Raw genomic sequence first — 13278 nt, 5'->3', positions numbered from 1 at the left:
CTGTGAATCTTCCTTCTGCTTAATGCGCAGGGAAGGGGTCGGACGGAAATTTCAAGTGTTTGGGCGAGAGGGTCTGCGCGTCCTGCGAGGAGCTGTCCAAGGTGCTGAAGCTTCCCCAGCATTTGTATCCTACCAACACCACGAGGGGTTAGATCGAACGTTTTCATTTCTGTCTTTTTGGTTCCCCATGCCTTTGATAAGACTGTTTTCAGGATCGTGACTATCTCTTCGTATCATGGCCCACGTGAGACTCTTTCGGACCTTAGTTTCGGGATTTTACTTCTGGGAAGCAGCACTGTTACTCAGGTGAGTCCACTTGTATTTAACAGTTGGAGAACTCATTAAGCCTGTTCACTAGGTTGCAACCACTTGTTATCGAGGAAATCGAAAAATTTGCAATTTTATATTGACTTGTTGAAAGAATCCCTTAAGTTGTTATTGTTTTCTATCTAAAACTATCTAGCAGTCTATTGAGACCTCCAAAAACAGGTAATTGGTTCTATTTTCACTGATTAGTGTAACTGGTACCTTATGTCATTTTGCAGCTGATATTACTCAAGAAAAACAAAGTATTGCCAAAGCCTAGGTTTTTCTTCTCAAATTGCTTTTAGAGTCTTCGTTTTCTGAGTGAATTATATATTCTGGGAATGACTCTTTTTTTGAAAGTTACAGAACATTTAGCAAATAGAAATAGAAGATTTCTAACTTTTTAAAAGGCAGAAATACTCATATAGAACATAAGCATTTACCGATCAGAGAAACTCTGAACATTGTTGATATAACCATAGGTTAAGTTAAATGAATAAAATATAAGGCCCTTGCAAGTACTATTTTCTAATGACCTAGTTCAGGTAATACTTGGAGGCAAAATCATAAATAAATCATCAGATATGTTCTGTCAAGAATACTCTTTTTGAAGAAAGTAATATAATAAGCCTATTAAACTATAAAATTGTTCTATGACATGTCATTTTCTTATGATGTCCCAGTTGTAGCTTTCTTTTTAAAAAAATTTATTTAAAAGGGCTGAGACTAGGCAGTAGATTAGATAATTTAATCCCTATTCTTAATCAAATAATGTATAAAACCAAGATGTTACTCATATAGATTTTTGAACCATCAATATAAATTTTATTTTGCCATTACTATATAATTACTAGACTTTCCATTTTTATGACTCACAAGCTTTCCAAGAGGATTGAAGTCAAATAATTTAAGTGTGTATACTAATTTCTATTTGAAATATGTAAATATTCTTTTCTGTGAAGTTATGTGTATACTAATTTCTATTTGAAATATGTAAATATTCTTTTCTGTGTTGCTATGTCAATTTTTTGTTTTGAGGCTACCTAAAAAAATGTAGTGTATCTCATAAAAACTACCTTACAGAAAATCATATTATTTTGATATGCCTGTATAAGGAAGTAGATGTAAAGGTTTATATTTCTGAAATTATTGATTTGTTTCTGAACTAAGGGGTTGAACCATTTTAGATCAGTATTTTCAGGGAAAATATTTTAATGTGATTTAGTAAATTTTTATAATATTGTAATTGTCAGAAATTTTATATGTAGTGATCAAAACAAAGTGTGTGGAGCTTTTACATTTATAAAAATTTCATGGAAAGAGCACAAAGTATTTCACTATAATTTATTTCTTAATATCTTAGAGGATGATATGCATTTTTTCAGAGAAATTAGATTGGCTTAGTTGATACTTAGATTTAGAAATTTTAAGATCAGTAACTAAAACATTTTGGTCAATGAGGTCAAATTTGTATAATGGCAATTCACCATGATCTTTATTATAATATATTCTTGGTTACACAATCTTTATCACTAGAGAGGTTTGTCTAGTTTTACTGACATTCACAAAAAAATTGGTGGTCATGATTATAAGAATTATCTTCATTAATATTAAATAATTTTAATTAGAAATGCTTTTTATGAATCCAAAAAAATGTAATCCCTTGAAAAAGACATACACAACATAGTTTATGTGATACTTACATTCCTCAAGTTTTTCTTTTTTATTTCACAAATTAAATAAAAATTTTCTCTATCATAGATTAGTTTTAGGTGTCAGAAGCTTACCACTCTACAAAGAACTTCAATCATTTGTAAAAAATTAAATCTTTTCACTTCCAATGATGGCCTTTCAAAGTGGATTTCCTATAGTAAAGAAAGGGAAGCTCCCTCTACTGGAAATGCTTTGTAAAATAAATATCTTTATGAAAACTATTCATTGTTCACTAAGTATATTCATGATGTATTGAGCAAAAAGGAAACAAGCAAAGATAAAAATAAAGACAAAAAAGTATTTAGTATTAATTACTAAATATATCTTTTTAATGAAAACAAAAATCTTTCCAGGGCAATTCAGAGGCAAAAACAACAAACAGAAACCACAGGCATTTATAATTAAATAATTTACTGTTAAACATTTTTTTCATAGGTTTAAATTTTTTTTTATTTTTATTGAGATATAACACACACAGAAAAGTGCACAAATAATAAATTTCCATCTAGATAAAGTATCACAAACAGAACAGCACACCCAGGTGGAGAGGCCACAGATGAAGTAGTAGTAGTCTCAATGCCCCAGAAGCACCCGCTGCACACTCTCACAGCACCATGTCCTTTCCCACACACTACTTTACCCAAAGGTAATCACTCTCCTGACTTACGCAAGAAATATGTTTGTTCTGCTTTTGAATTTAATGTAAGTACTCATTTGAATCTGCTTTATTTTTTATGAACATTATGTTTATGTTATTTATTTATATTGTCGTATGTAGCAATACCTTATTCATTCTCATTGTTTTATGGTATACCATTATATGAATACATCACGATTCATTTATCCATTGTCCTGGTAATGGATATTTTGGTATTTTTCAGGTTTTGACTAGTGAACATCCTTGAACATGTTGGGTGATGAATGCATGTATGCATTTCTGGAACTGTGTAGCTGGGTTCCAAGACTTTCTCTAGAAGAGGAATTTCTAGACCATAGCGTGGGCATGAGCATGTTTAGCTTTAGTACATACTGCCAGTTTTCTAAAGTAGTTGTACCTATTTACACTCATATTAGCATTCTATGCGAGTTCTTGTTGTTTACTAGTACAAAATTTGATCAGTGCGGTGGTATTATGAAAACTTCTAGCATTTTCTAGCAAATTATTACAAGCTAAGAGATGACATTTTAACTCTTTTATGTTGGCATAATTTCTACTTTTTAGTAAACAAGTTTTATTAAGGCAGAAGCAGCAGAACACAAATATTTACTAGTATAATACATAGAAATATTCATTGCCAGAATATGTCAAGTATATCAAGTGTAATTTTCAAAGGGGAATTTTTAAAGAGGATAATTATTTAAATAAACACAAGTGAGAAAGATGCATAAACAGACACAAAAAATCTAAATTTCTGAGTAGTGAAGTTTTTAAGTTTTTAAAACTTTCTTTGCTCAGATATTTCTGTTTTATGAAACAATTCCTCTATTTTGGGTTTTAGTTCTCATGTTAATAAAATAAAGAACAAAACATCAGTGTTCAGCTTTCTTTGAAATGCAGATAAGTGATGATTATGAAGAGCTTGCAGAACAAATTCTAAAAGCAGGGGAACTGCCAAAACATATTCATTTAAATTGTTTATTTTCATACCATACAATTTAATTTTTTATCCTTAGTGGTTAATAACAACATAGGCTTGCTACTTGAACAAATTATAGTACATTGTATCAAAAAACAAGTGTGAATTTTAGATGTTACGATAATAAAAAATAAAATGTGTTCTCGGTTTACTTCAAAGCCTATGAAAAACATTTTGGCGTAGAATTTCTTGGTTTTACTTTGGTGTGTTTTGGAGGATGGGGAAATCCTTTTTAATGTTAGCTCTATTTTCTTGTGTAAGCTATTGAAGGAAAATATAACTTTAAGGAATAAACTTCTACCACTATGATAATTTATTAATGCTGGTATAGTAGCAAGATTCTATATAGTTATTTTAAATTATGCTACATATAATACATGATTATTTTTTGCCTGTAAATAATCGTAAATTGTACCATGTATGGAAAAGTCGTAGTCCAGATCTCTAGTCAGTGCTTCAAGCAGTTTGCACTACAGATTCAGAGAACAGCTTGCAAAATACTTAATAATAATCAAATATTCTATATGATTTTTCTCTCCCTTAACCACACAACTAATACTGAGGCAAATCAATCAACAATTACGTGTTTAATGTATAATTTTAAGGAATTCAAAAAAAATTTTTCACCAAATTCTGTGCACAAATTTTAGTGCTAAGCACAATTTAACTATGGAAAATTGAGCAACTATCACCTTCTCCATCATGGTACTTAGAGTCCAGAAAAACACGCAAAAGGCCTAGTAACAAAAGAAAAACACAGGGCCGAGCCTGTGGCGCGCTCGGGAAAGTGCGGCACTAGCAGTGCAGCAGTGCTTCCGCCGTGGGTTCGGATCCTATATAGGGCTGGCTGGTGCATTCACTGGCTGAGCGCAGTGTGCCGATCTCAAAAAAGACAAAAAAAAAAAAAAAAAAGAAAAAAAAGAAAGACACACACAGCAATGTTTTAGGGAATGTGAGGTAGGAAGGCTATCAAGAAAGCTTGCTACTTGTGCTGGGCTTTGTAAGATACTTGTTCAATGGGCAGAAATGGCGATACGCAAATTTAGTTGAAGAAATTACGGTCTGTAGTTTAAAAATATATTTTATGAACCACAACTATTGAGCTGGCTATAAGAATAAATCTACAGAAATATGAAGGAGTCACAGTATCTTTTTACAATGGAACATGGCTAAAATTTAGAAGCATAATTTATAACTGTATAGTCATCATTACAGGGATAGTCTTGTACCTTTGCCCAAAATATGAGCGGTCTTCAAAAAGTTTGTGGAAAAATTTGTATTATTTTTCAATTCCATTTTCCAGTAACTTTTTGAAGTACCCTTGTATCTTTATCAATCCCTCTCCTTCAGAGGTAGAGTTTACCTCAAAATTTCTGTTAATCATAAGATTGGTAAACGTAGTTAATAATAGTAATAACTATGTAAAGAAACAGTGACAAAAGTACAAGAAGAAAAGGTTAATCTGCTTGCTTTAGAATTTGGAGACCCTGTTTGAATTTTTCTTCAAAATATAATCATATAAAAGAACTAGTAGAATCAAGTAGAAGACTTAGATTGTTGGAGAAAAAGAAGGATATTGACTTGGTTTGGGTGTTTTGAGTTTGAGATGCAGCAGAAGAGGTCAGTATCCTGCCATCAGCTAGGAATGCACAGACGTGCATAGATGTAACTACCAGAACTGTAGATTTAGCAAAGGGCTATAAAGGCGATCATACTGTGTGCAAAAAAGAAAGAGTTCAAAATACATTTATATGCAATGAGGGTAGAACACTTTGAATAGGGGACATAGAAGTGCTCAGAGAGCCCTGAGATAAGCTGTAGAAATGAGACCGATCATAATCAAGTGATGAAGCTGCAGATTTATCATAGTTTTATGCTATTGACCCCAATGACCAGCTCTTATAGTGTGTATTTTTTTAATCAATTTTCTGTAGAACCTTCCACTACTCTAATTTCAACTAATCTAAAAAACTAGTCCATACCTACAGGTAATACATTTTGCTCACTTACATTTTCTCAGGAAATATTTACAGAATTATTTTGGAGAAGGTAGATATTTTACTTTTCCTTACATCATGAAGCATATATAGCAGTTCCTCCTTGATTCTCCCACCAAACCTGTCTCCTCCCCTTTTGCATATGATTACTTTTGTGTTTGAATTAACAGTACTTACTGAAAGTGAATTCATATGTAGGGACATGAAAAAGTCATGTTATTATTTTTTGGTTTCTGGTGTTTTTCCAGTAGGAGGATAGTGTATGACTTGTGACTTTCTCTTGCTTGGAGGAATGGCCAGGAAGAGAGACAAGTGAGTCATCTCCAGAGAACTGGCTCTGGAGTGAAAGCAGGAGTTACAAGACAGAAAATGAAGCTATTTTAACAACTGCATGGCAACAACACACATTTTCAGACAACAGAGTTTTAAACCCTCAGATGTTGTCAGAAGAGCAAACAGTGGTGAAGAGATGAAGCTCCATCACAGTGCATTTCCAAAATTCTCTCAGAACCTTCATACTAGAGAAGCTTTGGGGAGAAAATACTTACAGGTCTTCACAGGCAATTTAATGCACAGAAGCAGTAACCTCAGTGATATAATTAGGAATAGTATAAAATCAAAAGGTCATTGACAGTCTCTGGAAATAATGGAAGAATTTCCAATGAAAGTGATGAATAATTCTGTATGAGTGCATACCAGCATTCACCATAACCAATCAGGAATTATGGCTAAACTCTAAGATATTTCTGATAATATTATACAACCATTGCCAACATAGGATTATTGGGCTTCTTTTGGGGGTAACTGGTTCATTCGATATCCTATCTAAATTTGAGAATCTCTGAAAAACATCTCCAACAGGTGGTCACTCCTTAAACTTTAAAATTCCCAGTGATAAGAACTTCTACTCAGAAGGAAAATATTTATCAAACAATCTTAAACAATAAATATTAAAATGTTATTCTATTTTCTCCTAGCCAAAGTGAATTTCTTTATTCTATATGTATGCTCACAAATATTTGTCTCTGTGGGGTTTTTTTCTTTCCTGTTCATGGACATTGTGCCTATATTTGAGGCATGGTTTAAACTGATAACCTGTTTCATGCAGGTGCTCCATGCATAAAGCTTGTATGCTTTAGTTTCAGTGTCCATGGCATTCTACATGAATCTCTATATAACTTCTATAGAAATTTTTGGAGCAATGGCTACATTCCAGGCAGTGTGCAAAGTACTGGGGAAACAAAACCCCAAATTTTACATCACTTTCAAATTTGTGTTTTAGATTTTTATGCAAGTTTTCTGTCTTCTTCTAAATTTTAAGCCCATGGAGATAGGATCATCTTTGATCTGTGGGGTTTTTTTCTTTCTTTTTCTTTGACCAGTAAGGGGATCGCAACCCTCGGCATGGTGTGGTCCGCACCACACTCAACCAGTGAACACACCAGCCATCCCTATATAGGATCCGAACCCACGGCCTCAGCGCTACCAGTGCCACACTCTCCTGAGTGAGCCATGGGGCCAACCCTGATCTGTGTTTTACCTTCATAATGTTTAATTCAATGTCGTGCATGGAATAGATACTCAACAAACAAACTATAAGCACTGAAATGGCATCTGCCTGTCTCTTATATCTATCTATCTATGACTTTATATTTGAATTCCATTTAAATCTGTGTTATCACCTAGAGTGAAAAGGGAGTCTCGTATTCAAGATTCTGGAAAAGATATAGAATCAAGCCAATTTCCTTAGCAGGTGTTACCTACTCTGAAAAGAGGTTGTAAAACAGATATAAACAGCCAGCATCTAGTGGAGAAATGGAGAATTTGCTCCTCCTTAGCCCCATGAGAAATTAAAATTTGATTCCGTAATGCATTATTTCTCAATTTTTTTCTCATTATTGCCTCTTAGTGAGCCTTGTTTAGACAATTTTAGACTAATTGTCCTTCATGAAATTGTAATGAGCGCAGATATACTGTATATTCGCTTATATGCTCACTATATATCTTTGCTTTATACATTAAAAAAATAAAATTTTTCATTCTCCTCCCCTTAAAAAAACTTCTGCCCACCCTCCATGGGATGATATCACCTCAATATGTAATGGTTGCTACTCTTTCATGATGCTTCTTAGACTAGAGTTGTGTATTTTTACCATGTGTGGTCATGACCTAGAAATAAAACAATAAAAGTATTTACTTATTTTGGATTTTACTAGGACTTTGTAGATTTATAATATAAACAAATAGTTGGCATCATTTATCTGTTGACATTCATTAACATAAATTAGTTCTAAAAGCTTTAGAGAACTTTAACAACACATTTTTTCCATAAATGCATGTAGTTCCCAATAAATTTCAAGTCACTACTGGCCTTACTAAAGTCATTGTTTGATGACTTTCATAATCTCATACAGCTGTCTTTAAAAAAGAATCTTGGAGATATCATCTACAGTTTATGTATTTTTCTGTGATTTAGACTCTGTTAACTTTCTTTTGCTCTTGATGTTGGAGAAATATAAAAAGTTTCTACATAATCCTTTTTAAAGTTAAATATATAGCTGTTATAAAGCAGGCCCTTAGCAGTTACCACTGATATTAGTTTTAGATATTCTCCAACTCAGACATTAAGAATGTACAAAAAGCTGAGAGTAACGTTACCATAAAAAATAAAAAACTGATTGGCAGAAAATTATAGAGACACATAAAATGCAACTAACAGAAAAGAAAGGGTAATTACTAATGACTAATGATTAGTAGTGTGTGAAGAAATCATCAGCCAACAATATTTGCTTTTTTTTTTTTTTTTTGGTTCAGATTGGCCATACAATACTTTAGGTGGAAGCCTGCAAGATAAGTGATTTGAACCTAAATGAAATGGCTACCTAAATGCTCTCCATCAAATGAGTGGGAGAAGAATGTGATTTCCATCTCTTTGCCTGGCTAATTCCTATTCAACTCACTTCACCTTCTCTAAGAAACCTCTGATATCTTCCCAAGTCTAGGGGAAGGTGCATCTTCTGTGTGCTAGTACCACATATCCCAGGAATGTGTCCATTGTCTGAATACTCTCTCTAGATCAAACTGTGAAGTCTTTGAGGGCAGGAACATATTTCTAGTTCTTTCTCCAGGGCTTATAAGAGTGTCTAGTACCCTAAAAGGGCTCACTGATTTCTGGAACGAAGCACTGTTTTTTTGTTTGTTTTTGTTTATTTTTCCAAAAGCAGATTAACAATTTCAAATAAATAATTCTCTTCAGGCATAGCCAAAATTACTTGGCTATCTTCCTCTGCTTCTAGCATTCAGGACAAAATTTGGTAAGAGATTTGGTGCAGCTTCTATAATCTTAATTTTATTTGTCTGTGATAATATATTTACCCACTTGCCTCTTATCTCTTCTTTCACAGGAAATTTCCATAAAAAAGTTCTATATTTTAATTTCCTCACTACTCACCTATGCCTCACTTGTCCCTATTTAGAATCCATCCCCACCTCTGCTGTATGAAGCAGTACCGAGATTTCATGTTGTGATGATTTCTCTTTTAAATATTGCCAAAATGGAAATAACATTTCATATGATAACGGTTGTAGCAAATAGCTATTTCATATATAAAATGTATCTTTAAATCAATATATGATTTTTAATTACTTTTTATAAGACATCTGCACTGGAAAGAGAACACGTAACTAAATGACCACGCTAAATATTAATTAATTAAATAATACATATTTTCAAGGAATGATATTTAAATTTCAATTATTGCACCTATCACAGTTCTGGGATCAGAATCACTGACAAGCTTCCAATTCTCATGATAAATTGAGAACCACTGATATTACAGAATATTTATTTTTATCTTTTAATCTATTTATTCACATGGATTTCATGTTTTAGTCCCAACAGACTCTATAAAAGATAGTTGAATCAAGAATCAAGGGTTTCTTTTTTGCTGACAGTTACTGAAAATGTAATCAGTAACTACCCAAAATAGTAACAATTATAAATATTGAGAAAAAGAAACATCCTTTTTGGAATGGAAAGGAATATAAATTCTTTATAAAGAAGAAGGAAATTTAAATGGATCTTGGGAAGTTAATGGAATTAGAGTAGGCAGAGAAGAGAGAAGTGTATTTTTAGCAGAAAAAGCATTGTTAGCACAAGTAACAGTTTCCATGTAAAAATGGAGGATATGGCTAGCTTCATAGTGACATTTCTACCATGAGAACCCCAAGTTTTCTTTCCAAATATATCCATGTTTTCTGTTGTTTTAGAACTAACTTCCTAGGGAAACTCGGTATTACTACTCTAGGGTATTAGAAAACATCAGCAAATGTTTATTCAAGTAATTTCTCTATTACAAAATGTTTCATTGTCATCACTTGATTGTAAGCAAAGAACATATTCTGGCATTCACTTGTTTGGTTGATTTTAATAAACATATTTTTGTTAATTTCCATAATTTAAAATTTGTTTATTCTGTTTATCAAAAGTCTAAAAACTGAAAATTATTTGTAGGTTCAACAAAACAAAAATCCAAGAAAAGATTTATGACTTTTCATAATTTTCTAAGCAAACGATTATATTAATAACGGGATAAAGAAGAAAGTATGTAATGAAATCATAACCCCTATAACTTAAAAACAATACATCTCTATAAATTATTTTCTTATTAATAATAAAACTCTAATACGCATTAAATGATATTTTCCACCAGTGATTAAATAATTTCCTTATAAGAAGAGACTTACCTTTAGTCTTAAAATACTAAGAAAACTAACTTTGTATAGTATATATATCACTGCCTAGTGCAAATAAATGAACCTCTTTGTGTGCTTAACCTACCTCCTATTTTTTTTTTTTCCTTTTTGTCTTTTTTCGTGACCGGCAACGGATCGCAACCCTCAGTGTCACGCCCGTACCGGACCGGGACCAGCAACGGGATCGCAACCCTCGGTGTTGCACCCGCACCTCGCTCAGCCAGTGAGCGGCCGGTCTGTACGTGGGATCTGAACCCTCAGCGGGAGCGCCGCCGCTCTCCCAAGCGGCGCACAGTAGCAGTGTGCCACCGGGCCAGCCCAACCTACCTCCTATTTTAATTATTTGGAAAAATATGAGCAGCAGAGGATTATATAGATAGAACAGAACATTAGAAATCTCCCTTCTGCCTTATGTTGTTTCTTTATAAAGACCTTAAAACACTTGAAAAGATTATGAAATCATTTTTTTCCCCCTTTAAATCCCTGAAATTCAGGATACCTTTTTCTTCCTGCCAATATTAAACAGGGTAAGAATCATCAAAAACTGGCTCCGCCACAGACCTCTGCTGGTGTCTCCTGACAGTATATTAGAGAATTAGGTTTTATGTGTAGCCTAAATATTTCCTTCTAAATAACTGTGAACTTAACATTTTGCCTACCTAAAAAGGCCAAAGTCTATTTCATTTTCTGTGTATACACCAGGGGTTTTCAAAAAGTTCATGAAAAGATTTATATTATCTTTTCATTCCATTTCTCCATAAACTTTTTGAAGTACCCATACCCTCATATATATAGTTATTATATATGTCAACTTAGAGCAAATATCACACTGGAAAAGTTTAATCGATATAAAAAAATTCAAATTCCTGTGGCAAATTAAAATCCAATCTCAAAATTAGAGTAGTAAAAAGATGAGATTAATACCTCTATGAGAAGTAGTTCATTTTAGATGTTTTTTAAATTAACTGTTTTTGAATTCTGTCTTCAATCCCCATACATTTGTGTGCCCATGTGAAAACAAGAAGGAATTTGGAGAAAGATGACTCAGGGTCAGATCTCAGTTCTCTTTGAAAGATCGAGTGACCTTTCCATAGACTAAGTGATTGTATTTAATATGTTACTTTTAAAAAGTAAAGTTTAGAGCTGTCTCTATCTACAGAGTACATTTTAAAAAAATTTACCTGGTCAGAATGTGATAGTCTCTCTTTGGCAGAAAATTTATACTTAGCATTAGAGCTATAGTTTCTCACTTATTTAATATCAGTAGCATTTATTTCAAAAAATCTATTTTTGTTTCTAAAATCCATTGTAATGGTAGATGTGAGAGGTGTTGAATGGCAGGAAAATAAGTAAGAGATGAATCAACTAACCCTTTATTGCTATGTTAGTTCAATTAGGTTCATTTGTGAGTGACAGAAAGTGCACAATAACATTGGCTTAAGAAAGATTTTTTTCTCCCAAAATAAAATTTTAAAAAAGAAGGAAAAAAGAAAAACTACAGAAGTGAACAGACCAGGGCTGGAATAAAGGGTTGCCAATGCTTCTGTCTTGTTGTTTTGCCACCCTTAATGTGGGATATCTTCCCAATATAGATGCTCGATTCCAGTCATAATAACTGCATTCCGACCATCAGAAAGGAGGAAGAGGCTTGTCTTTAAAAGCACTTCCAAGATGCTAAAGACTTCCCAGTTTCTTAGGCAGCTTTGTGTATCCATAGGGCCAAGTTCTGGCTACTATGTTGTTAATAGAAGTGGCAGATTTAACGTCTAGGAAGTGACCTTAAAGAGAGGTCCAGAGGGCCGGCCCGGTGGCGCACTGGATAGTGCGCCGCTTGGGAAGCGTGGCGGCGCTCCCGCCCGAGGGTTCGGATCCCACATACAGACCGGTTCCCGCTCACTGGCTGAGCGAGGCGCGGGAGCAACACCAAGGGTTGCAATCCCGTTGCCGGTCCCCAGTCCGGTATGGGGGCAACACTGAGGGTTGCGATCCGTTGCCGGGCATGGAAAAAGACAAAAAAAAAAGAGAGGTCCAGAGACTCCAGATCATGTTTTGCAATCTGCCCTCTGAAACTCAGTCTTTAACTGAAGCAAAAGGGGCTATTTCCTACCTTATAATCAGAATGTGTTTCAGAAATGCCACTAAAGAAGTAATATGGAAAACTCAGAAGAAAGTGCATTGATCTGTGTGGAGGGTCAAAACTGGCATCAGAGAAAATAGCTCATGGTCAATGCAATAGGACATTCCAAAAATGGAAAGAAGGGAACAGGTATAAGAAATGACCAAAAAAAAAAAAAAAAATTAAAAAAGAAGACTTGTTTACTAACTGGATGTGGAGAAAAAGAGAGTTGTATAAGCTAATCATTGGATTTTTATGTTTAGTAACTGGGTGAATGCTAGTGCCATGATAAAAACAACATAAAAGAAAAGGAATAGTCATGTAGACAGTATCTTGAGTTAACTTGGTGAATGTGATGTCTATGACCTATCCAGTTAACGGACTCATTCAATTGCAATCATAGTGAGATTTTTGATTAAGCTTTTCACTATTATGATCTTTTCAAAGTATAAAAATAAGACCCAATTTCATACTTTTTACTCTTTGTTTTCATTATTCTATACATGAGGACCAAGTTTGGCAATGCTGCCAGATAATTTTCCCTCACACTTCTGAACCATTTTCTTTTGCTTCTTGAAAATGTCTAGCCTGTTCCTATAAAGCATTGTCTCTAGGGATTTTGTTATGCTTGATTAAAGGAAAACATATGCTCATACTGCCACAGGAAATAACTTCTATAATCTAGAGGCTGTCTAAATCTTTTTGTTTCCTGGGAAACTGTAAATGTTTTGCCCAAAATAGTTTAGGCATGTAG

The 13278-nt window shown here is 33.7% G+C and overlaps 1 protein-coding gene across 2 annotated transcripts in view; it reads left to right on the top strand.

The window, feature by feature from the left end:
• The first annotated feature begins 231 nt into the window (after positions 1-231).
• The window catches only part of GLRA3 (glycine receptor, alpha 3), a 165523-nt gene continuing 152476 nt past the window's right edge, over positions 232-13278 (top strand). Inside the window, exon 1 of one of the 2 annotated variants that reach the window (XM_008566334.1) lies at positions 232-306. In XM_008566334.1, coding sequence (XP_008564556.1) covers positions 236-306 — 71 coding nt within the window. In that variant the 5' untranslated portion in view covers positions 232-235. The remainder of the gene's footprint in view (positions 307-13278) is intronic. The other variant, XM_008566335.1, reaches the window with a different exon arrangement.

The sequence above is a fragment of the Galeopterus variegatus genome, unplaced genomic scaffold (genome assembly GCF_000696425.1).
Source record: "Galeopterus variegatus unplaced genomic scaffold, G_variegatus-3.0.2 Scaffold235, whole genome shotgun sequence".
Taxonomy (NCBI): Eukaryota; Metazoa; Chordata; class Mammalia; order Dermoptera; family Cynocephalidae; genus Galeopterus; species Galeopterus variegatus.
Note: the sequence above shows the minus strand (reverse complement) of the source record. Positions and strands in the feature narration are given on the sequence as shown.